Raw genomic sequence first — 26,988 nt, forward strand, 5'->3', positions numbered from 1 at the left:
GCCCGATCAGAACATTTGCTTTCAGGAAGCACATCAAACATTTTAAAGCCACGTGGAAAAAAAGGCCTTAAAAAAAAAAGAAAAGATGGAATAAAAATCTATAGCGATTTCTTCATTTGTTACTGATTAAGAAACTATATTGTTGGTTAATTTCCTTAAAAGAGTGAGGTTGCCGTAGTGGTTAGGAGGCTTGGGAGAGCTGGCTTCAATTCCAAACTCTGCCACAGACTTTCTATATGACCTCAGGCAAGTCACATAATCCCTCTGTGCCTCAGTTTCCCTTCTTTAAAACATAGATAATCGCACTTCATTTGTTTGTCTTGTTTGTATAGATGGTAAGTTCCGGGCCTCTCTCTCACTATGTGTTTGTACAGAGCAAAGCACAGAGGGGCCCTGATCTCAATGGGAGCCTCTAGACACTCTATCACAAGAAATAAAATAATCATCTAATAATAATACATTAATTAAGATTCTGAGGATGGAGATTAGGGGGAAATTATTAGGTATAACTAGCTGTGACTAAAGAGGTTTCCTTTCTTTACCAATTGTCCACTGAGTATTAAATTCAACCCAATGCAAACACTGTCCGCATCACTTAAACGTGGCGTATAAGTGATGTGAAGGGTCTTGTGCTGGAGCAAATGCCCCCCTTTATTTGTGTTCTCGAATGAATCTCTCACTGTTAGAGAACCTTTGGGTTTTTGGAAAGGATGCTGCTTTGTATCACCGATCGTAACTACTCAGGTGTCCTTTTGTGTTGAGGAGTTTCCATTTTTCATTGGGTCGAGCTATTGTTTAAAGCATTTTCATCCATATCAAGTGAGTGATTTGGATGTTTCCATTGTTTGAAAGCAGAGCCTTCATAGTGTTTAAGGGTGTGGCTGGTTGGACGTGGCATTTTGGAGAGCGGCATTTCTGAGACTGCCAGTACAGCCTCAAGGAACTCACTTCTCCCTGCAGATGCCATCAGGCAAGTGGGGTACAAGAGGGTTCATCGAATGTCCCCTGCCCCATCTCACCCGTCTCTTCTGTCCCATCCAGAAGTGTTCTGATTTCTGAGAGTATGTCTACCCTGCAATCACAGGGCGAACTGTGACCTGAGCTAGCTTTGATATAGCTAACTTGAATAACAATAGCAGCGAAGCTATTAGCTAATAGCAGGATGGATGGCAGACTGTACAACCTCACCCAGGAATTGAGTAAGTACCTGAGAGCATTGCCACTGCCTCGCTGCTACTGTTGTTTGAGTTACATTGCAGCACATGGAGACACGCCCTTAGATTACTGCAACCAAGGCCCCTGCGAGATAGTGTATTCTTTTCATGTCACTCCTGGCCTAGCACAGTGGAAGATCAGCCTGAGGAAATCAAAAGACCATCACGTTTATTGGAAGGAGACCCCGTAAGATCATTCTTTGCAGTTTCAATTGCTGGGAGGTTTGCTTGGCTGGCTCTCATCACACTTGGAAGAAATTGCTTAATTCAGTCTCATAGACTTTAAGGCCAGAAGGGATCATCAGGATCATCTAGTCTGACGTACAGTTCGTCGCAGGCCACAGAACCTCACCCCTCTCCTTCTGTAATAGACCTGTAACATCTGGCTAAGTTACTGAAGTCCTCAAATCATGATTTAAAGTCTTCAAGTTACAGAGAATCCACCATTTCCTCTGCAAGCGACCCATGCCCCATGCTGCAGGGGAAGGAGTGCAATCTGACCTTTGGGAAAATTCCTTCCTGACCCCAGATATGGTGATCAGTTACACCCTGAGCCTGTTGGCAATACCAACCAGCCAGACACCTGGGAAAGAATTCACTGTAATAACTCAGAGCCCTCTCCATCTAATGTTCTGTCTTCGGCTGTGGGAGATCTATGCAAGTAGTAGTCGCAGACTGGTTACATGCAATTGTAGGCAGTCTCAACATACCATCCCCTCCGTAAACTCATCAAGCTCAGTTTTGAAACAAGTTAGGTTATCGTTTCAAAGAAGGAGATCAGGTTGGTCTGGCATGATCTACTTTTTCTAAAACCATGGTGTATTTATTCCCAATTACTGTTCACCTCTATGTCCTTAACTACTTTCTCTTTCAAAATTTGTTCTAAGACCTTGCATATAATTGAGGTCAAACTAGGAAACAGGCCTGTAGTTTCCCAGATCGCTTGTTCCCCTTTCTTAAAAATAGGCACTATATTAACAATTATCCAGTCACAGGGTATGACGCACAACTTTATGGATTTATTAAAAATCCTTGTTCATCCATCGTGGTCTGCAACCCTTCCATATGAATTTTTTCCCCCTTGCTTGGGATGCAGGTTTCAGATAGCTTCTGCAACTGTGACTTCGAGTAATTCCCAGCCTCCTCCACATTCAGATCCCTGAGTTCTTAGGTCCAGTCCACTTCCCTAACTAATTCCCTTAATTTTTTCAAGTTTGCTCTTTTAAAATCAAGGACCCTAGTTGCAGACCTATTTTTTGTTTATTGTTCCATTTAGTTTAAACTGAGTTAGCTCATGATCACTTGAACCATGGCTGACCTCTACAATCAGTTCTTCTATGAGGTCCTTGCTAGTTACCAATACTAACTCTAAAATGGCCTCCCTTCTTGTTGGTTTGATGACTATTTGGTGAAGAAATCTGTCCACCATCACATGCAGGAATACCTGGGCCCTATCATTATTAGTAGCACTTGTCCTCCCATCTATACTTCGGATATGACAGTGTCCCATAATCACACAATTCCCAGTTGTATCTGTTTCATTAAAAATATTAAAGAGGTCTCGATCCAAATCCACATCGGACCCTGGGGAGCTGTAGCAGACCCCAAGCACTATCCCAGTGGAGCCTCTGTTACCTTTCTTCCCCTGTACCGAGGCAGTGGCCATGCATGCAGTTGCAATCATTTGCCTGTCGTATCCCCTTCTCCTAGATCTTAAAATTGGGAAAATGTTGAAGACGACCAAGAACATCTTCTTGCTTGGCTGCCTGCCACCAGATGGTATTGTCTGACTCAACAATGAATGCTCAGAGTTTGGAACAAGAATTGATCCAGGGCAGACTAAATCCCCAAGAAGAAAAATATTGTAGTTTCCAGACCAGGAATTGAACTTCTCTTTCAAACTCTTAATAGCCATGCAAAGAAACTGTCCACACACAAAAAGAAAAGGAGTACTTGTGGCACCTTAGAGACTAGTCTGTATTCTTTTTGCGAATACAGACTAACACGGCTGTTACTCTGAAACCTGTCCACACACAGTGCTTGAGAAGTATTTTGTCTTGATTGCTCTTAAAAAGAATCTGGACCTTCCTATAGAGTTTTGTAGCGAAACGGGCTCTATTTTGCAAATCAGGGAGCACACTCTGTTGAGCTTCTAGTACAACTTGGGAACAAAGATTTATCTAGCCTAGCTCCCTTCTAAGACCTTCTAAGCTTGTCTCTCTCACCAACAGAAGTTGGTCCAATAAAGGATATTACCTCACCCACCTCGGCTCAGTAATATCTTGGGACTGACATGGTGACAACTACATGGCATACTTGTAGAGACAGAGAGTTGATCCAGTCTCTATTCAGATTTGCCCCCAGCACCAGCACTTTCATAAATGTTCTGCTTTACCTCTCGTCTCACTTTGGTCAGTTTTCTTGTTCTTTTTAAACATGTCCACCTTCATGAAAACATTGAGGCTTCGCACTTGGCTTCACACTTGATTAGCACCTACCAATGAGTTTTGAAAAATCTCTCTCTTCTCCTCTGAACAGCAGGTCAGCATTGGCATCCTGTCAGTGCAATGCTCAAGTGGCTCATTTAGGGAACAGAGAGGGTGGAGTAATTCCACAGAGCATCATTGCTCCACACTGAGAAGATAGTTTTGACCTACATTAATGCCCTGTCATTGTCAAGCTGTAGAGGGATACTTGACATTCATGAATAAATGGATTCCAGCAGCTACGCCCACGCTAGAAATGTTTCATTTGCTCTTCAGTCTTTGAATGTATCCTGGGAGGCTGATCTGGGAAATCTGGAGCAAACCGAATCCTTTTAAGCTATGTAACGTTTCAATTATTCCCACATTTTGCTTGGTTTTACTTACGCTTCATAAGTCATTGCAGTGGGTTTTTTTTTTTTTAAAGCAAGTTATACCATACATTTCGTATCTTAAATCAAGAATTGCATATGGGATTTCTTTACAGCATATGTGTACAGTAAGGGCATAATCCAAACACATGAAAGTCAATGGGAGTGACGTGGACCACGTCCTGAACAAACTAGGGCCTTAATCCAGCCAAACACAGAAGCACATGCTTAACTTTAAAAATGGGAACAGTCCCATTGACTTCAACGGGACTTCCCACATTCTTAAAGCTAAGCTTATGCTTCAGTGCTTGGCTGGATTAAGGCCTAAATGAGTATGTCAGCAGCAGGATGCTGTATTTTTAGTGTGTAATGCTCCGAGGCTAAACTGTCTTGAATATTTGTACTCAGGTTGATGTGTACTGATCGGCCGTATCCCAGATACATTTGCTAGCTGCTGAATAAGTGAGGCTTCTCTAGGAGAAAGAAAAGGAGGACTTGTGGCACCTTAGAGACTAACCAATTTATTTGAGCATAAGCTTTCGTGAGCTACAGCTCACTTCATCGGATGCATACCGATGAAGAGAGCTGTAGCTCACGAAAGCTTATGCTCAAATAAATTGGTTAGTCTCTGAGGTGCCCCACGTCCTCCTTTTCTTTTTGTGGATACAGACTAACACGGCTGCTCCTCTGAAACTTCTCTAGGAGAGTAACTGAAGAGCGTGCAGCGCAGAGGTGGGGGTGTGGCAGGAAAACTGCGACCATTTTAGCACGCTGCTGGCCTGAACCAGAGAAGCGAGAGCAGAGAAAGCTTTGCTGAGGACCCTAACCTAAAAGGCTGATATCGAACGTTGAACTACTGGATAATCCATAGCGCCATAAATACTCATCCACGTTAATAAAATGTAGAGGCCAAGTAGCAAGGCCTTCCTCTCTTCTGGACAGCACGCTACGGTGACAGGGGAGAGGGGAACTAATTGATGTAATGTGGCATTATTTCTCCTCCGGCAGCCGCTGGTATTATTTATCTTTCACTCACTGTCAGTGAGCAAAGTCAATGGCTAGTGGCCAGAAAAAGGTCTCCCTGAGCAGGCTGTCTATAACCCCATTCTCACTCTCTTCCCCTACTGCCCGTCTTTCTTCCTAATAAATCATCGTGATTAACTATTTGTATTTCGGTCGCCCCAAGCTTTCCCAGCTGAGGTCAGGCCCCCATTCTGCTAGACACACTACATCCCTAGAGTAAGACACGGTCCCTGCCCCCAAAGAGTTGACAATTTAAATAGACAAAGCACGCACACAGTGGGAGGAAGAAAGGATCATCGCCACCATTTTATAGCGGGGAAACTGAGGCATGGGACCGCTTTCTAAAGCAACTCTATTGAGATGACATAAGACATTTGCAGCAGAGGCAGGTTTTGAAGCAATGCTCAGGCTAGGGCCTTAAATGCAACCCCAGCTGTCCTTCTTATGGCTACGGGCAGCGTGGTGTAGTGGACGGCGAACTAGACTGGGGGGGGTCTATTCCCAGCTCAGGCCTTGGCCAGTTGGGTGACCTTGGGCAAGTCATGTCACTGCTCTGTGCCTCAGTTTCCCCATCTGTAAAATGGGGGCAATGCTACTGATCTCCTTTGTAAAGTGCTAGATAAGCAAGGTCTTATTATTACTCTCAAAGGAAAGCGTGTAGTGGTGGTTCTAACTGCTACTCCTGAATTCCGAAATCAGGCAACAATTCAAATGCTTTCCTGGAGCAGTTACTGGATTGAATTTTAGCCCTTTTCTTTGCAACGGTAAAAGTGTTGAGCCTCTGCTTATAATTATAAGAAAGCACCTAGAGCTCAGCGGCTATGCTAATTTTTTTTTTTAAACATGCTTTTAACTCAGCAGCCATAAAACACATCAAATGCTAGATTAGAGCACCGAAGCCCACAGTGCCATCATTGGTCCTGGTATTATGACAGTGTCGATGCTAAGCGAGGGAAGGGGGTGTCTGTAAGGAGTAGCTTGGTCGAGGCAGCGTCAGTGCCCACCTGGGTGGGGGAAATGGGGGGGGGAGGGTGCTCATCCGTGTTAACAAAGCTAAAACTCAAAGTTTATTTTCTGAGTTATTCTCATTAGCTGAGGAACAGGCAAAGCGGCCATCACAGGCTTGCCTGAGTCGCTTTCAAATTTTCAATCTAAAAGATTAATTGTCAGCCATGTGCTTAAGGACTTAGGGATTGTAATAGGACATGCTGGGCACTGCAAATTTACTCCTGCCTGGGTGGTTTTCACTGTGCTGCTGTTGTGACTGCAGAGAGAAAGTAGGGCATTTTGCTGGTGTTATAACAAAGCATCCTCCTCCCGCCCACCTACTGTTCTGCTGGGAGACTCTGGCACTGATGTCAGCGGGCGAGAGGAGGACCGCGTCACAGGGAGAACTTCCCGGGGTGTAGTGATGCAGGGGTGGCAGAAGCTGCCTACCAGTGGGGGGGGGCGGTGTGGCCCCCCCCCCACCCCTGCAGCACCCTGCCCCGAGGCCTCACCCCCGTGCCACCCCTTCTTCCCGAGCTCCTGCCTTTGAGGCCCCACCCCTCACACCGCCCCTTCCTACCAAGGCCCTGCTTCTGCTTTGTCTCTTCCCCGCAAGGCCCTGTCCCCTCCCCCAGATCGCTCGTCCTTACCACCAGTAAAAAGTGGGAGGGCTGTGGTCCCCTGCCCTCCCCCCATTCCAGCACCCCTGTAACAATGCCGCCCCCCGCACACACACACACAATTCCCCTCCTGCCCACTAGCGTAGGAGTTATGAATGGGGCACTGATTCCCAGATACCCCAGCATCCCCTTGGGCCCAGCCAGTGTAACTGAGAGCAGCCTTTTCTCAGGCTGTTGTAAGCTGTGCCATGGGCAAGGATGAGCACAGGACCAGGAAAGTGTAAAAGCAACACGGCCCCCAGCCCTCCCATGATGTTGTCAGTTGTGACAGAGAGTGGTGGAGCGACCTCGGTTTAGTGCAGACCAACCCCCAGCTGCAGCCCTGCGCAGCACGAACCGCAGCACTGCCGGCTTTCCCTAGCGCCAACAGCAACGTAAACACCTCCAACAGTCATTGTGAAAAAGGCTCTGGGGACAGGCGTGCTGCTTCGCCCCTTCCCCGGCTAGGTCTTCCCTTCCCTAGCTGTTCACGCTGTTCCACAGACATCCCCCCCGACTCGGGCGAGGGTTTGCGCAAACAGATTCTCTTTAAGCCAGAATCACCCTCTTGCTCTAATCACAGGTGCAGGCGGCATTGTCTTTAAAAGCTGCTCTTTCTGTGCGTCTTGTGACACGTGGATAAGCAAAACTGACACCCACGGGTGAGCTCGGAGACGGTCAACGGCAGAGAGGGGGAGTAGCACTGCCTACACTAACGGGCTCGAGCCTCAGCCCAGTGGACTCCTCAGCTGAGTTAGGCTCGCAGGATCCCTACACGTGCACGCGGAGAGCTGGGAGCTGAAGAAACTAGCAAACTGAGGGGGGGCAGGCGGGGAGTCACCTAACCTAGCCGGTAGGCAATGCTGATGAGAGAGTCAGGGCCTATGCTCCACCCCTCAAAGGGACGTAGGCTCGGGCTTAAGAGCTGTGAACCCTCCAATGGCTAAGCTGGGCCAGCCCTTTCTGGCAAATACAGAGAAAGACGAGCAGGTGCTACCACCTGACACCCATTATCCCACATGCACCGAGATTTAAAGCCTCAGGCTGCCCCATTTGGAGTTGGGATGCTAGGATTCGATTTAAATATTATGTGGAGGTGTAACCCCTGCCTGCTTGGTTGGCGCCCTGTCCCCCTCCAGTGGCACCTCGCCCAGCTAGAGATAGCTGAGGCTGTAGCAGACTCACCGAAGAGACATGTGGCTTTTAGCTCGTGCACGAAGCTCCAGAGGTCCCAGGTTCAATCCCGCCTGCCAACAACTGGGGTCTGTTGATGTTTCACAGGGAGTGGAACCTGGCTGTCCCAGAAGAATGTGCTAACAGGCATTCTTCCTCTCCATCTGGCCACCGGAATATTTCACTTCAACAGGCAATATTGAGAGCGACCCACCCCAGAATACCGTATAGTAGCCCACTGATTAGAGCACTCACCTGAAATGTGGCTCAAGTCCCTGCTCCAAATAGGGCAGAGTCGGGCTTTGAACCTGGGTCTCGGGTGAGTGCTCTAACCCCTGGGCTGTTGGGCTTTCAGGGAAGCTGTAGCACCCTTTAGCACCCAGTTTTGTGCAGGGCATGCTCTTGGGAAGCCTTAGAGCATGTCTGGTGGCCGTAGCCTCACAGGCAACATAGGAAGGAAATGCCAAGTTTGAGGAATTGTGTATTTAGGTGCCTAACATAGCAGCCAGGTGCCTAAATCTCGGTGGGGCTGTAAACGCCCACAGCTATGAACAGTAACCTTTCACAGCAGCCCCACACACACACACAAAGATGAAGTGGGTACAAACTAAGCACCAATTAGCAACCATGTTAAAAGAAATAACATATAAGAAGAAAAACCAGTTTTGATCATTAGCTCTCAATCTGTGAGCCAGCAGGACACTGCAGCCTGTACTAACCGTATGCTGCAGACGAGTTCTGTTGGGAACCCTATTAAGGAGGAACATAGTAACATCTCAGTGTCCCCAGGGCACGTATTCTTGTTGCAAGGTCATCGTGGGATAAATAAGGGCACAGCCTCCATAAGTCGTGCAGCTGAGTAAGACACTCATGCTGCCTCCCACCTGGCTCTGCCCAAAGAAGGCATGGTTGATTGTGGCACCAGGATTTTTAACCTGGCTCATTAATGTGCCCCCCTCACCAAGTGGCTATGCAAAGCAAGAGATCAAGGAGATTGCTGCTCAACAGCCAGCTTTTGTTAGGGAAGAACAATAAACCGTAGGTCCTATTCAAAGCATTGGGGGCTAAAAATTCATCAGGACGACCAGGACTGTGGATCGCAAACTGAGGGCTACAGTACGGATGGCCTATGTGCAGGAAGCAGGGAGAGACAAGCTAGTCAGTGGAGCAGCCAGCCACACTGGAAATCCCAGCAGTGAAGCTTGCCCCTTATGGCACTGTCTGGCACTCACTGCTGGCCATGGCCACCCCTGGTTGCGTCCAGAGTTGGCAGCAGGGGAAAGAGAATGCGTTCTGTGCCAGCATGACGCTCTCTCCCTGGGCTCCAGGGAGGTTGAGGAGGCAATGTTTCTGCCTGGGGGGGGGCAGCCACAACCCCAACTCCTAGCCCTGTCCCCAGCCTAGGTGCAGCTCCTGGCCCCGGTCCCACGCCCAGCTGTGGCCCCAGCCTCAGCCGCTCTCCCAGCCCTGGCTCTGGGGGGAAGGGAGGGGCTAGGAAGGGGTAATGGGGTGGGGGGGTGACCCTCAAAAATTTGGCATAAGGCAAAGTACCTGCCAGAGCCCCGAGGCAATGGTGCAGCTCCGCACTGTACCCTATGTTGGGCCATGCCTTCTAGGCGTCAGCAGAGCCTGGCACACGGCGATTACACTCTACAGGAAGCTGGTGGTAGCTGCCAATGGGGAAGCAAAGGAGGTTGCAGCCTTTAGCCAAAAGGGCAGCTGTAGGTCTAAACTGAAAGCAAGACTTGGTGACTGCTTCTTAACGTGCTTCCCAGCCCACATGTGAGTGTTGTAATAGAAATTGTCCTTTTCATTGGCCAACATGTTTTTCCCCCCATCCATTCAATTACAGATTGATTCACAACAGCTTTCTACAGCAAAAGCCGTAATGGCATCTCCCCCAAGCCATTTCCCAAGGAAAAGGCCACAGCTGGCGTGGCAAAACAGAGCTCTCTAAAAAGAACCATCAGAAAAGGCTACTTAATTGGTCAAGAAAAGCAAGGCGCAATTAGGGATACCTTTATTATCAGTTCACATTTAGACTCTAGTGGCTCCTAAACACCAATTAGGATGGGGAATCATTCTGCTAGATGCTGTACAAGCGCACAGTAAATAGCTTCTCTCCCAAGGAGTTTACAGTCCAAAAGGCTCTAACTCCTTTTGGGGTTCATGCGATCTGAATTAGCAAAGTGGGGCGAAGTTCACATTCTCTATCCATGATCACCTTGACCATTAGAACAGCTAACACTTGTCTAATGGGGCTGTAGTGTTTGCACAGGAATCCTGCACCAAACTCTGCTCGTCCCCTTGAAATGAATGGGGCTTGTATATGTGGTTAACTGGGAGCAGACTTTGTTAGATATGGGTGTTTCCAACTTGCATTTCATTTTAATTTAAATTTGTGGAACGTTTTAGAAGGACTGTGCAAAAAATATGTGTTTTAGCGATTTGACAGCAAAAGGATTTCAATTTTACACTGCTTGGAATCTGATTGCAACTTGTGGCAGGATAATATTTAGGTTATAAAGCATTCGCTCAGTTTGCTGTGCCAGCTTGATAAAGACTCTTTCATTTGCCTTTGGAGTCTTTAATCTCTTTGGTTTGGCACATGGACTGATCAAATGATCAGAAATACCATAAAACTGAAATATATTTATTAGTGAGACACGCACACCTTAAAAGATATCAACCTTTCTATAAATGATCAGTATGCGGCAAGAAAGCAAACAATGTAATATGGGCATAGGAAAGTGACAGAGAATGACTGTGAAAAGAAAAGGAGTACTTGTGGCACCTTAGAGACTAACCAATTTATTTGAGCATGAGCTTTCGTGAGCTACAGCTCACTTCATCAGATGCATACCGTGGAAACTGCAGCAGACTTTATATATACACAGAGAATATGAAACAATACCTCCTCCCACCCCACTGTCCTGCTGGTAATAGCTTATCTAAAGTGATCATCAGGTTGGGCCATTTCCAGCACAAATCCAGGTTTTCTCACCCTCCACCCCCCCACACAAATTCACTCTCCTGCTGGTGATAGCCCATCCAAAGTGACAATTCTTTACACAATGTGCATGATAATCAAGTTGGGCCATTTCCTGCATAAATCCAGGTTCTCTCACCCCCTCACCCCCCTCCCAAAAACCACACACACAAACTCACTAATACAGACTAACACGGCTGTTACTCTGAATGACTGTGAAGGTATTATAACCCCGTTATGAAGGGAAGGTACACACTCTTCATGAACTCTGTGGCTGGTGCTCTAAAAGATACAGAAAAAATGGAAAGGGTTCAGTGACAGGCAATGAAAACACTCTGAGGTACATAGAACCTTCCATATGAGGACAGACCTAAAACAATTAGTATGCTTAGTTTTGAGGAGAGATGAATAAGAAGAGCTAAGATAGAAGTGATAGAGAAAGAATGGCACAGAGAAGGTAAGCCAGGTGCTCCTATTTGCTCTCTCTGATAATACAGAAAGAAAGGGTACTGGGTCACCAGTTAAACTCTATTAGTATTACTCTGCACTATTCAGAAGGCAGACTGGATGCCCAGTTCAGGAGAGCAATTTGCTGTCTTCATTTAATGCTGCTTAGCCCTCTGTGGGGTGGTTTCTGCTAAATGATCTCCTAAGAAAAGAGGACAGCAGAGATAATTCCCAAAGGAAGAAAAGTTTTTAACCTATAACTGGAGTATGTTGCTTCAAGAAAGCCACATTCCCCCATCCCACTACTTTGGAGGTCTTTTCATGCTCTCGGGTTGGAAAGGAATTGATGAGTGCTATGTCGTATTCCATATCCCCTGCATGAAATGTTTGGATCTAGGAGAGGATAAGCAACTTCAGCAGTCATTGCAGTCTGGATGGCTTCCAGCCTGCTATATCAAGGGCATGTTTTTCTCAAGATGATCTGTAGATCTTCTGTTGTGTATTCATGAGGCCTCAGCTGGATGCCACGCTTTAGGAGAGAGGTGGACAAATTGAAGAGAGTCCAGAGAAGAGCAACAAAAAGGAAAAAACGTTTTAAAAACCTGACCTATTTAGGGAAGGTTAAAAAAAAAACACTGGGCATGTTTAGTTACGAAAAAAGAAGACGCAGGAGGGACCTGGTAACAGTCTTCCAATATGTTCAGGGCTGTTATAAAGAGAGTGGTGATCAGTTGTTCTCCATGTCTGCTGAAGGTAGGACAAGAAATGATGGGCTTAATCTGCAGCAAGGAAGATTTAGGTTAGGAAAACCAACTATGAGGATAGTTAAATTCTGGAATAGGCTTCCAATAGTGGCTGTGGAATCTCCACCCTCGGAAGTTTTTAACAACAGGTTGGACAAATGCCTCTCGAAAACGACCTAGCTTTACTTGGTCCTGTTTCAATGCAGGGGGCTGGACTAGCTGACCTTTCGAGGTCCCTTCCAGCTCTATAGTTCTATGATCCCACATGTCCACCTGATTTCATAGTAATTTTAAACTTTCCATATGCAGGACACACTTTTCAGCAGTCCCAGCTTTTGATTACCAAGAGAGACAGATCTTGCTCATCCTACTCACATGAGTAGATTCACTGGCTTCAATTGGTGTAGTGTACCATGACACAGAAGAATACTTTGATTATTGTCTTGTGGCTTAACATTTTGGAAAGATATCCAGAAAGTTAACCTATATGATAAAATCCCAGAAAACATAACTACTCCATGTGGAGATCTATCATCAGAGTCTTACAAGAATGTCCTTTAGAGCCTCTGAAAGCAGTAATGTTACAATTTTAAGTATGAAATCATGAAGATTAGATATGGAAAAACCTATTGGTCAGTTAAGCCTTTCCCTGTCAATGTCAGGATTACACCATGCAGTAAATGCTTTTAGTTTTTTCTCTAGCTCAGCCCACATTTTCCTTTGGCCGATATCATTCTGTCACGCTTAGCTAAATGCTTTGCACCATCTGCAATTCTTCTTCTTTTTAGTGTTTATACCCTTCAAATGACTGCAGAACTACCAGCATTTATTGCTTAATGAAACTTTCCTGAGCTTTACAAAACACACAGTGCTTTAGAGTCTTCCTTTTATCTTAAAAGGATATTACATTTTCACTCCAATTTTAAAGTAAGACTGGAAATCTTTATGCCCTTAAGCCATTGAAATCAAACAGGAGAGACGTGTATGTTAGAAGGGCATTAAAATATTTATAGGGGCTAGACCATTCAAGAAATGTTGACTCTCCTCTACTCTCCCTCAGCCAGGAAATGGGGATGTTTACTTTTATCACACCAGTGCAGAAGCATACAAGCGGTAACACAAATCTTCTCCCTTTCTTACTCATGCTGAGTAAACTAGCAGTACGGCAACTCTGGCTTAGGAAAGGGACTCATGTTTGACATCTGCGAGGTGGTCTCTTGGGAATCCTGCAAAACATTTAAATCACATTACGGCTCCTCTCCAATGGGATTCATTTCCTCTGCAGTTATGAGAGGAGCATTTCCCTTCCTCATGTATTATATGCTAATTCGCTCACCTCCAATTAGGCATGGCTTTCATAAATCAACACATTTCAAGGTGAGGAATAAACTAAAAGACAATGGAACAACAACAGGGCATGTGAAGTATCTATCATGAATAAATTTCAAAGCTGCTTACAAACATAAATTAAGCTTCATGACATTCCTTTGAGAAAATTATTATTATTATACCCAGTTCACAGATGCAGTAAGACAAGCAACGAGGTGAAGGGCAAGATTGTTAAAGGTAGTTAGGTGCCCAGCTCCCAGTGAAATCAATGGGAGTTGAGAGCCTAAATACCATTAAAAATCTGGCCCAAAGTTACTTGCCCAAGTTTTCACAGTAAGTCAGAGGCAAGGCTGGAAAAAGATTTCAGGATTCTTAGAGCTGTGCAAAGCTCTGCATTTTGATTAATATACTTTGTTTCAGCTCACCCTCTGAATTTTTATTTTATTGGGGGGGGGGGGGAGCGGGTTGATTGAATATTTGACTTTGTACAAAGGAACACTGTCAAGTAAATAATTACCAGGGCTTTCTTATAGATCCAAAGATACCTAACAAAACCACGAAATCTCACTGCTGGAGCACAGATATATAGTTTGTGGCTCTGACACAACACATTTTTCCCTTTCCCCAACCACACTTGAATGGATTTACGTACTCTGATTTATTGCTTTGTTTGCAGTTTTCTGCATATCCCACTAGTACTGGATGTTTATTATGCAAATAAAAAAGATCCTCATGCTATGAAAGAATGCCCTGTAAAGACATGCTGCCTAAATTACTTCTGTGCCCAATTGCTGCTTATTTATTAATTAAATATCATAGGTCGTTTCAGATATCTCCAGTACACACGTCTTACAGAGCTCTAGGACGTTCCTTTTCTTCTGCTGACCAGCAGAGGTGAAATCTCGCTCATCTTTTCTTATAATCCATCCCCTGCATCATTTTGGTTACTTCCCACTGCACTTTTTCAGTCTTAGCAACTAAGCCTTTCCTAGAACAAGGACAGTAGAATTGCACACTGTATTTTAAGAATGGGATTTGCAGCAGTGCTCAGTATAGGCCTATCTCTGCTCCCATGAAATCAATGGGAGTTTTACCATTTCATTTAATGTTTTGCATGGCACTTAGTCAAGTTCACATTTGCAGTGTTATTCCTGATGTCTTGTGAAAACAACACAGCCAGCCACGCTCTGCTGCTTTTCAGTGGATATCACTACAGGGTCAGTTAGGAAATCCCTCTATGACCCCAAACCTGCAAAGACTGACACACATACTTAACTTCATGCACTGTGAGTAGCTGCACTGAAATCACTTGGGCAACTTACAGTAGGTAAAATTAAGCAGAGCGCACAAGTCTTTGGAGGATTGGGACCTAGCTATACCTGCAGTCTTGATTGAGACCAAATTCTTTTAAAGAAGGAGCTTCTATCCCTGTAGCTAACAGGTCCATGTTGGCTTCACAGACTATAGAAATTTCTTCACAGAGTTTTTTTCATGCTGATGATCCAGAAGCTGTTGTTATTTCCGATACCTTGCAAGTTGAAGTCTTCACATTTTGTGCTGTTGATATTTCACATGCTACTGGGTGATGATGCAGAGGATACACTCTGGAAGGCCACATGCCAAAGATGAAGAAAATCCATCTCTGTTAATAAAAGGCGGAACTGCTGGTGCAGAAAAATCGCCAAAGTAGCAGCAGTGTAGCTTGAAAGGAGTCCTTCGGAAATTCACGATGATAGAATGAAATCCTAGTTTGCATCAACGTGCTGAAAGAAATTAGGAAACAGAGAAATGAAAAGTTGGGATTTTGTTTAAAGTGGATAAAATAAAGGCTACATCCCATAAGGATACCACATCGTTGTTCTCATGGAATCTGTAATTATGCACCCCACATTTAAGAGCATTTCCTGATCCATTCATCTGAATTAGTATATCTGAATCATTTGTGTCCATGCCATTGCATCCTTTTGAATCCAAATTCTGACCATTCTGATGAACTGCTCCATGGAATATTATCATGCAATTACAGCCCAGGTTTGCTTAATAAATACCAACTTTGAGACGGTTAGATTTTGAATGATCCACATTTTTTACTCCTTAATTTGTTGGGTTAGTTCCTCTGCAGGTGGGACTAACACAAAACACATAGTGATGACAGCCATGGGATAAATTCCATATATCATACATCTTTGATAAACTCATTTGTAGTCTGCCTACTAACCCATCTCTGCTGCGATCTAGTATAATATGACAAAGATTTGAATAGTTTTAAACAGCCACCTTAAAAAAGGGGCGATTCCCTTCTGCTCCCCGTATGTGGGTGGAATTCCCTACCCCTTAAATTATCCTTGGTTGAGGATCAGGATGGTTAATATTTAAATCCTGGATCAATTATTGGGTTCAAGGTCTGATACCCCAGGTATCTGGGCTAGAAGCAGGAGCTTTTACACCATTAGAACAGGAAGATTTCCAGCTTTGCATTGGTATAGTAACTTCCACATCAGGTAGGTATTCAAAAACTGGACCTTAGAATTTGGTATTGGGGAAAAATCATTTTTGATTTTTCTATAAGTAATTATTTATTACTTTTCTCTCCCTTGATAATCTGTTCAGTTATCTGCTTGGAATAATGTGGCCATTCCAACTTCATACTACTGAAGTCTTTATACCAAATGATCATATTAGATTCCTTCTTTTTTATTGTCCATAGATATATATTTTGAATGCAGATGTAATTCTTTTTATGCAAGAACATTTCAGGAGTTCAGCTGATTAGATCAAAACCAAGCAGAAGTTCCTGACAATTTATCTTCTTGCTTACTAAAGCAAGTCTGAGTTGTGACCGGAATTAATCAGTTTCCTTAAAGCTATTTTGTCTTTTTATTTGGTACAAAATATTTTTGCATATATATTGCCCTATATGCTATTAACTTCTAGGCAAACCAGGTGACTATATCACACAACTCTCTTTTTTGTTTTTATCCTAGGCATTTATAAATACACAATTCATGAATGCAAAATATTTTCACATTCTGCTGTGGGCTTCCTTCCAGAAAAGCTGAAAGAAAAAAAATGGATTATTATCATCATCATCCACACATATACTAAGTTAAATCTCAAGATCTAATCCTGCAACACTTCTTTGCATGGATAAATCGTCAGTAGGATCACTCATATGAGTAAGGGCTGGACTGGGGCCTCAGTTTGTTACTGTCGGAAAGAGACAAATTCTATCATATGTGCAACTTTTAGATTTCCCTTGTGCATGCTTCATTCCACAATTTCTAGAGACTTTTTTGAGATGCTACTCCTTGGATAACAGCAAGAAACTTTTTGTCACCCTCACTGGTAACTAAATGTGTGGTTAACAAAGGGAATATTTGTCTCATCAGTACACACTGACGTCTGGAAGTTTGTGAACTTTTGTAGGTTATCAGTGATGTTTCTGCATCAGATTTTTGACTTGAGCTTTTGTCTCATTGTTGGGAGAAGGAAACAGAGGCCTGAAAATTACAATTTCAGTCCTATTATAAAGAACACAATGAATGTATACTCTTCAGGGTTCTAACTTCAGGCAGAAACTCATTTGTGAAAAGCTCATTTGAATACGAGAACCGGTAGTGGGTTATCACTTAGCACTTCCTTCTGTCCACCATTCTTTGCAGTATAATTCCAGCATCTCCCTGCTTTGTATCAGCCACCCACACTACTGTGGAAGAAGCAGCTTCCCCAAATATGCAATGCAATGTACAACCAGCCACTTTGGGATGTTAAAAGGTGAAGCAAGCCACAGTTTGTCCTCTCCCAACAAGACAAAATACTTTGTCCACCTGGCACTATTTAAATTGGATGTCACCTGCAGTCATTAGGTATTTCTCATGCAGCTAGAGGACTGCAGCCCTGAAGTCTTTATGGGAAGGGGACTTTTTATACCATGTTCACATTGACCAAGAATGCTGGATTCCAGACACTAAACTCCCACAGGAACTATAGGACCATCACAAACCTCACCAGCTTCACTCCAAGTACAAGGTGCACTTCTTTGATCTGCCTTCAATATTAACACACAGCAGTGTGTATGGTTTTTTTAAAATGCAAAAAATCCACACCTTCAACCAAACCAAAACACTGTAGGAACCACACACAACTCTCCTCCTGGGGAGGGGATGAGAGAGGAAACAAACCACACATGACCCAAATGTTAATCGTGGCTGGGAGGCGCTCGGACACTACAGTGAGGAAAGCAGTTTAAGAACCTATACAGGAAAGAATTCCTTCACTACCATTACTTACAGAGAGACAATCCACCTCTTCTGGATGCTGGGTGTAAAATTCCCAGTGACCGTTCATGGGAAATCTATTCCTGTATGTGGTTTGAATTAATGTACAGAACATGCAGTCTCATGTTGTATTCCTTTCAGAGACATTCATTTTTTCTGTTATATCAGCAGCAGCTGAAACTGATTAGCAAAAACAGCGAAGAAAGAGAAGTGTTTTTGTGATCATTTATCCCACGTATTTGCTGTCTTGCACATTGTGTATGGTTGTGCCAAGACATCATAGGCTCCTAATCCTAACGGATGCCAATGACAAACCTATTGATTTCAGTAGGAAGGGGCCCAATCTGAATCAAGGAATTCCATATGAATTCTTCATATCACTTTAACTTGCATTTCTTCACTGCAGTACACAAAAAAAAATTAACCAACAAAAACACTGTGTGCTAGCTGCCCCGAAACATATCTATCAAAATACATTTGTCAAGGGGCCCATCTATTATTGCAAGACTGGTTTTAGACTCATTGACTTTAAGGTCAGAAGGGACCATTGTGATCATCTAGTCTGACTCCGGCACATTGCAGGCCACAGAATGTTACCCACCCACTCCTGAAATAGACCCCTAACTGCTAGCTGAGTTACTGCAGTCCTCAAATCATGATTGAAAGACTTCATGTTACAGAGAATTCACCATTTACACTAGTTTAAACCTGCAAGTGATCATGCAACAGAGGAAGGCAAAAACCCCACAGGGTCTCTGCCAATCTGACCTGGGGGGAGATTCCTTCCCGACCCAAATATGGTGATCAGTTCAACCCTGAGCATGTGGGCAAGACCCACCAGCCAGACACCTGGGAAAGATTTGCTGAAAGTTAAATGATTGGCTAGATTGGGGTGCAAGACTGTAAATTACTGGGGAGGGGAGGTTATCAGTGATGGTATTTTCTTTAATTGCTCTGTTGCTAAATATTTCTAGCCTTGTGTTGTACCAATAAAACACCTGCTTGTGAGAAACACAGCTATTTAGCATTCCTACTGCAAAGATTCCCCCTTTTGTTTTTTAAGCGGGCAGGAAGATTTTATGTATTATTAATTAATAAACTGAATTGATGGAAATAAATACTTGTAAAAAATAAACGGTGTTAAATGCACCACTTTGCGTTCCTGAAATAACACACCATTTCTGCTGCCACAAACCGCATATAAGGCATCAGATAGATGTTTAAAAAGACAAAAAAGACGTTCAGAATGCGTGTCTCGTCTTTTAGAAGCTAGGGCCACATGCGAAGAAAGAATAGCAGTTAGTCAAGCCAGAGAAGCATGACTGAATGCCAAAATAGTCAATTAAATTAGGTGCCTTCCCCCCCCCCCAAAAAAAAAAAAAAAGCTGGAAAAAACAATGAAAAGAAAACTGATGTGGTAGCCCAGCATGTGAGGGAGAAGATTAGACATGGTGGAGCTCTGGAGGGACTGTCTTTTAATTGTGTGTGATGCCGTTCACCTTCAAAAACATCACACCCATGTTAATGGCCACTGAGTTTCTGGATGAGCCAGGTAAAGGGATTGCCTCCTGTGAGTGGGGGAGGAATTACCATGGCATTGTACCATCAGACCAGCGTGCGGCGTCGAAGGGATGTCTGGCATTAACAGGGCTCTCTGCTGCATCATAGTGCCAAGCACAGCTTGTTACCGGAGCAACAAAGCCAAGAAAAATCAAGGGTGAAATAGGCTTTTTGGAATGTTTTCCTTTCTATTTCCACGCTTTATCCTCTGTCACACCAGACAAAGTGCTGGGAGTATATCAGTCCTTACTGCAGTCTTTTGACGAATCCTGTGGTGAGAATGTCACACACTTAATCTGGGGAGGAGGGAGCGATACCTGCTTCCTTGTTACGGCCAAGTGTAGCCACTCCATGTGAAAGCAGTGCACTCTGAAGTCAATTGGCTTCTTGAGAGAGGGAGAGAGCATGCAAATGTTGTGGTTTCAGTTCCTAATCTGAACCTCCATCACTGAATACAGCAAGCCTTTTGTAAACAGCTGCAAATTACTGTATATAAGCCATAATCATTCAGTGGCACACTGTTGTTTTCTGTTTTACTGCTCTTAATTGGATGATATACTCACAATATTCCTTATTAACACAGTGAGCGAGGGACAGAGTAATGAGGTAGAAGTGTTTTATTTAGAAATCATATAAAATATGGTGACTGTCCCCCTTTGATACTGATTGAAGCTGACTGTCAATTAACTAATTAACATGAAGGAACAGGGATAACATTGCTTGCTATGCACTTTTTGTTAAAGCAACTGCCAATCAGTTGGGTTTGAATTCTGTTTCTTCGCCTGCACAAAGACACGGGGGTGAAAAGATGTAATACAAATCTGTAAAGGAATGTTAAAATAGGAATGTTAAAATGTTAAAAATTCTTTCTCCGAAAGGAATATTCAGGAAACTGGGTCCAGCTCTGACTCATTTAATTTAAGCCTCTCACTTCCTATGATTTTTTGCAATCAAAATTACTCTCAAGATACTTCTACAATTTATTTCTTGCTTGTGTTTACTATAGTACTGACATAATTAAAGTCAAATCCTTATGCACATGAATAACTCTGTTGAAGCCAATGAGATAACATATATAAGGAAGGCAAGCAAGATTAAACTCGGAAATTTTAGGAAAAATACAGTGGCATTTTGCAATAGCCATCACTACTACATTTAAAATTGCATTAGTGTTTCTATTATAAACCCCTTGCTTTAAGGGATTTATAACTCCAGAGGAAACACCTCATGGGTTGAGACTTGGCATATAGGTTTGTTGCTTGAGAGCTGTTTTAAAAAAACATGCATCATTTGCAGTTTACTCAAAATTCCTACTGATTTCATTAGAACCTTACAAATGTTTTTGTCTTTTAAACAGAAATGTCCTAGCTCATCAATTTATAATTTTGATTATCCTGTGAGTTCTAAAATATGTCCAACGATGCTAGGGACTAACGGGCCACCAGGTTGCATTGAGGAGTGATTTAAAAAACAAAATCAAACAACCCCTTTATTTCATAGGGTGAAATCCTGGCCCTATTGAAGTCAATGCGAGTTTTCCCATTGACTTCAATGGGTCAAGGATTTCATCCATAGTTTCTACTCCCATATGCTTCAGGGAAGTTATTTTCCCCTGTATAGTTCTTTAAGAATACTGTTAAAAAACAAAGGAAATTAATGCACAAAAATGTGACAACTAAAAAAAAGGATCTAAATTTTAAAGGACGATAGATATTTTGCTATAACCTAGGTGAAAAGAATTTGCATTTGTGAAGCATGTATTTATGCGTGAAGAGATGGAAAAAACAAACACTGTTGCTTTTCCACCAACATGCAGATGACTTATAACAACAAATCCTAGATGTTGGCGGCTGGTAAATCAGTGACTTGTTTCTCTGGAAAAGATCGAAGGAGCCAATGGTAGGCTTGCAGTGGAATCGACTCATAAACCTGGCAAAGGCTGTGGGAAATGGTTTACTTTTTTGTTTTTAAACTTGCTGTGTTGACTTTGGGATGCATATTGTGAATATGCTGCTGTTAATGTGGAACTTAGGTATTATTTACAACTACAGCAGGAATCTTAGTTTTGAGCCTAGTCATGTCTTACAATAGCTACAATGATGCATGTGGGCGGTCAACACTGAAAGAAAGTGTGCCCCTTCTCATTGATTCAGCCTTGGACATGCTAATTAATACTGTATGTAAAACTAACGATCATATCACTTATTTTGTTTTGGGAAAAAATATTGAATCATGCCTTTTTGTTTGCATAAGGTCTAATCCTGCACCCCTCAACTTAAAAGTGTTCTCAGTGATGCAATTCAAGGCTTTACTTTGCAAGTTTTACTTTCCCACCTGTATCTTTGTTCTCATTATTCTCAGAGACTGGAGTGAGTGTGGGTGTGGGGGTGTGGGGGGGGGTGTATTTTTTACACCCCCCCCCAAACACACGCCCAGTCACAGAGAGCCAGACTGGGTAGATATAGATTTAAGCTAAAGTTCACAAGCTTGGCTGATCCCCCCACTACTTCATGCTGGGGCTGCTCAGCACCTCTGAGAATGAGGCCACTTATTTATGTGGCCACAATGTGGAGTTAGGAGTCTAGGGTTGTGTGTCTCACTGTGAAAAGTCTCAGCCTTAAATTGAAAACACGAAGCCTGTAAAGGTTTTCTTTTATACTTGTTTTGGAAGTTACTTTCTTCATGTTAGCTCAGTGCCCGTCGTTGCCCGTGCGCCGAAGCGGCGTGGAGGGCGGTCCCAGCGACCGGGGCAGACTGCACGGGCGGGCAGCTCTTGCTGCTATCATCATCTATCACCGTATACTAGAGCTCGTCAAAAAATGTCACCTTTCACAAAAATGTTGAAATTTTTTGGCTGTCTCAAAATTTCTAAATTTTTCAACAAAAAATTAAAATAAAAAAACCCCTTTTTAGGTAGTTGCTATAAGTTATTTTCTTTCCTCCCCCACTTCCTCTCCCCCCTCCTTTTACTCTCCCCCCCTTCCATTTTGCCTTGGGAAAAGGGAGAGAAAGGAAGAGGAGGGGTACACACAATAATTGTGTGTGGGGGGGGGGTCAAAAATATAAAATCAAAGAATTTAGAAAAGAAAATGTCTATGAAAATGTTTGTTTGAAAGATGACCAATTTTGATTAAAAAATAAAAAATAAAAAGTTTTTTGCACAAAAAAATGCTGGCCTGCTCTACGCTGCTGACACACAGTGACTCCTGCTGGGAAAGTTGTACAGGGATGGCCTCGGGCCCAGCCGCCCCTCACTCTCTTGCCCTCCCTAGCCTTTTGTATGACATGGGCAGAGGGCAGGCTGATGGGCAGCGCTGCTGTTGCTGGGGAGCAGACTGCAAACCGATACCTGGCTAGAGGTTTACTATTATTTGCTGACCTTCCATCATCTCCTGAGGCAGTTAGCGGGTGTCCAGTGCACTGAAGAGGCAGGGCTCTGTGCTGGCAGGCAGCCCCGCTGCTCAGGGCATCAGCATGCATGAGGAGAGCTCCGCCCCAGAAGCAAGGAGAGGGCCTAGGACACAACGACCATGCAGACAGATGCAAACCGTGTATTTATCTTCGAAAGCTCAGCTGCCAGTTTCCAGTGCAATTCCTTGTTATTACTCTCTGGCCTCCAGTGCCAACAAGAGGTTAACTGACTCAGCCAGAATTACAGGACGAGAGTCAGTCACTCAGCCAGGATTACAAACTAGGCAACTCCGCTCTTGCTCATTACTTTAACCATTAGCCCACATCATTCCTTTCAAAGCGGTGAAGTTCAAATGGAAGATTATCGCTTCATCTTTAACCCTGGCCATTGTAACGAGGTGCTGCATGGTTCTCAGATCAGATCTGAACTCACATACTAGTTTTCCAATAGCGATCGCAAGCTTCAAGGACATTCAGCATGTAATATGCTGGTGCTCACCAACGGGTATAAATAATTCAGACAATGAGGTAGTTGCTATAAGCTAATTTAACAATATCAAGTGGTTGGTAAGAGAGCAATTTACTCACTGCGCCCTTGCTTGGAATTTTTACTGGACATTTCTCCTTTTAACACGCAGTAGTTCACCACTGGTTTATACTGCCATTGTGCATACTCACTATCAAGGTCAGAGAGACCCTCACTGATCAATAATTCTTCACTTTGAGTGTACTCATTGGGCAGCAAGATTTTATTATGCTTCTTTGAGTTGCTCCCTGCACCCTTTCATGGGTTTCAAATTGTATTACTCTGGTGTTCATATTTTTAGGGGGCTAGTGTTCCATAATTGGATGGGGAAGGGATGTCTTTTAACCATCTGAAAGGCAATGAATATCAAATCATCTTGTATTAACTGATGTGCAATTCAGCACTGCAGGTATTGACTGATCTGTTCCTTTCTTCCAGGAACATTTCACACCTGAATGCAAGTTCAAAGAATCAGTATTTGAAAACTACTATGTGACATATTCTTCAATGATCTACAGACAGCAACAGTCTGGCAGGGGTTGGTATCTGGGTCTTAACAAAGAAGGCGAAATTATGAAAGGAAACCACGTGAAGAAAAATAAACCCGCAGCACACTTTCTTCCAAAACCCTTAAAAGGTAATTTCTTCCATTTTCCCAACTGCTATGACATGATGTTACATTATATCAGAAATATTTAATTGCAAAAAATACATTTTAAGTGTTGAACCATTTACATCATGGACATGTAACATCCTGCAGCATACCATTAATGTAACTGGAGCTGCTTTTTCAGATTTGACTACATCCCATGATATATAATTTGCTTCGTGTATTCAAATACATGTTAACCCAGTTCCCAGTATGTCCATTACAGTCCATAAAGATTTCACCTAGATAGTACAACTGGCAACCAGCAGAAAGATGTATCATGTCATGCTTTCTTTTATGCTTCAGGCATGTTTATTAACTCGGTATAATATTCAGATGGTAACATTTTATCTCTACTACACAATTATTAAACATATGGTACCAGCACCCAAACATTAAAAACAATGCATGTGAGACACAGATGATGCCTTGTCTTAGACCCCAGGTTTATTTGAGTAACCTCTTAAGGCAAATGCCATTTTGAAATCATAGAGATTATCTCCAAGATGCACAACCCTGGATGGATAGACAGGCCATTTCAGCCTACGTCTAGTCTAGCTTTACAGTTTACATATTTAGGGCCAGATTCTCAGCAGAATCCAGTGCACTTACAAAACCACTGCATTTGTGTATTCAATAGAAAACTTAAAGGTTCATTTTTGTGGTCATTTACCTGGACCATGTGCACAAATGTTGGGTCAGATCCATTGAAGTCAATGGAGCTAGGCTGATTTATGCCCCGTGAAAAGCTAGCTGACAGAATTTTGCAGAGAGAAAGTGGGCATGTGCGTATTTTATTTTAATATTTTACCCCTTAATATGAACCTTTCAAATTCTCTTTTCATGAGTGTTTGCATGTAGAAAAAGAGAAATCTCCTAATGATCTTATCCATGTAGTGAATACATTTCTTTCACTACTCCTATGTTACTTATTGAATGAAAAGTTCTAATTAGCCCTTGAAATTGCATAGCCAAGAACAGAGGCAAAAGAAGTCGCATATAAGATGTGCTGATATGCTGCTATTTCTTTCTGATTTTCAGTGGCCATGTACAAAGAACCTTCTCTTCACGATCTCACAGAATTTTCAAGATCTGGAAGTGGGACCCCGACAAAAAGCAGAAGCGTTTCAGGAGTGTTAAATGGGGGGAAATCCATGAGTCAAAATGAATCAACGTAGCCAGGTTAAGGCAAGCCAAGTGCTCTGTAAATGGAACCTTACCTCTGGATGCCGTTGAATTCTTACTAGCAGTCTTTCATCCAAACCGTTCAATTGTTCAGGACAAGCCGCCGAACTTGCATAGGTCACTCGTTTATCAGCCATTAGATCTTCTGGTTGTCAAAGGATATACCCCAAATATGTAGAATATGCGTGTGCATATCACAAGGCACCTGGATAGCCAGCAAAACATAACTGTGGAATAAATCTCAGAGAAGAAATGTCCAGCTCTTTTTCCTCTCTCTCTTTCTCTCTCTAGTTTTCCACAAAGCATAGGAGAGAAAAAAACAAAAACATTTCTCAGCATTCACTGCTGATAAGAATTTGCTTTCCAACCAAGAAATAAAAAGACCACTTTTGCTCTTCAAAGGAAATTTTAATGCTTATATGTTTTATGGGGGCAAACAACAAAAATGTAAACTGTTCTTTTCTTGGCTTACTGTTTTATATCTAAGGCTTGATAACAAAGGTATCCTTTAATTTGGATTTGTGCAACTTTTTGATTTCTCAACTCCAATGGGCCTTTAAAGCTGTGTCTTTAAAAAAAAAAACAATAAATTCAGGGCTGGAACTGAGAGTCGGTGTCTCAGGCTCAAGCAAACAGTGTTCTTGTGATTTTAAACACACTGAAATATAAATTTTTATAGATTTGTAGCATTCTGGTAAAGTTCTTGTGCTGACCCCAGTCTGTAGGAATTGAGTTGTTTTGTTAACCCGAGTCAGTGGAAAATAACGTAAAGGGATAAAGTTATCCTCCAGTGTAGATTTATCTTAATTCCATTTTGTGTACCATGTTAAACTATTGTTGTGGCGTCTTTTCTAAAGACAGAAATTGTGGAATTAAGGTGACTTAATTTTTATAAGAAATGTCTTATTTGTAAAAGTCCTTCTTTCCCTGTAATGGGCACGTGATTCTTGTGTAGGAGGAAGCGTTAGGACAGGTTACCCCTAAACAACATATACTCAGACATGCTATTGGAAAAATTGTTTAAAAATTTAGTTAGGTTTCCATTTAGGTCATCATATCTGTTGCATGGGAGAAAGTTGGAATATTGGCATAGAGTTGCATGAGGTGTAAGATTTTGTGCATTAACCATCATTGGATTCTGTGCTCCAAACCTGACATAGTTCTGTACAAGCAGTTGTCTGCCTTGTACAAAAGAGTTGTTTATTATTTGTTGTATACACAATCATGCACTGAATAAACTATTTATATTAAGATGTACTTTTTTTAAAAAAAGCTTGCCGTTTTATTAGACAATGTACATTGCTGACTTTTACTTGGAGACACAGAACTGACAGTCAGATTCATGCAAATTATGATGTTACTAATATTATATATAACATTTTTTGGTTTGTAAACAGCTTTATGTGAAGCTGTTTACATCCCTGGAATACCATTCACAGTACAAATGAAAACCTGTCCTTCCATAGTGGAGCCCTTATTATAGGGTGACCAGATAGCAAACGTGAAAAATCGGGACAGAGGGTGGAGGGGTAATAGGACCCTATATAAGAAAAAGCCCCAAATATCGGGACTGTCCCTATAAAATCGGGACATCTGGTCACCGTACCTTCTTATATACCCAGCTGAGACTGCAGACAGCATGCTAATTACTTAACAAGTCTGATTTTCTCTAGAAGAACTTTTGAAGCCCTATGAAAATTTGGGTCATGGGGAAAATATAACTGGCCGAGACTTTAGATCTCAAAGCTACTCAAGTTGTCCCTTTATGGGGTGGTATTTTCATCATGTCCCTTTGATTTCTGTATCAAATTTATTCAGTTTACAAGCAAAAGGTATGTGGGGTTAAGTTCCAGTCCCACACGTTCACCTTTGGCTTGCCTGCAGTCTGTCCCTCTCAACATAACCAGGGTTTGGCAGGCCAAATGTGTTGTCCCCAGCACCTGTGCAAACCCCATGGGCACT

At 42.8% G+C, this 26,988-nt stretch overlaps 1 protein-coding gene across 4 annotated transcripts in view; it reads left to right on the top strand.

Annotated features, from left to right (window-relative positions):
• FGF13 (fibroblast growth factor 13) overlaps positions 1-25,019 on the top strand; it is a 162,211-nt gene extending 137,192 nt beyond the window's left edge. For all 4 annotated transcript variants that reach the window (XM_077826246.1, XM_077826248.1, XM_077826247.1 and 1 more), the window contains exons 4-5: positions 23,631-23,829; positions 24,883-25,019. In XM_077826246.1, coding sequence (XP_077682372.1) covers positions 23,631-23,829; positions 24,883-25,019 — 336 coding nt within the window. The remainder of the gene's footprint in view (positions 1-23,630; positions 23,830-24,882) is intronic.
• Positions 25,020-26,988: the final 1,969 nt, after the last annotated feature.

This window comes from Eretmochelys imbricata, chromosome 9 (genome assembly GCF_965152235.1).
Source record: "Eretmochelys imbricata isolate rEreImb1 chromosome 9, rEreImb1.hap1, whole genome shotgun sequence".
Taxonomy (NCBI): Eukaryota; Metazoa; Chordata; order Testudines; family Cheloniidae; genus Eretmochelys; species Eretmochelys imbricata.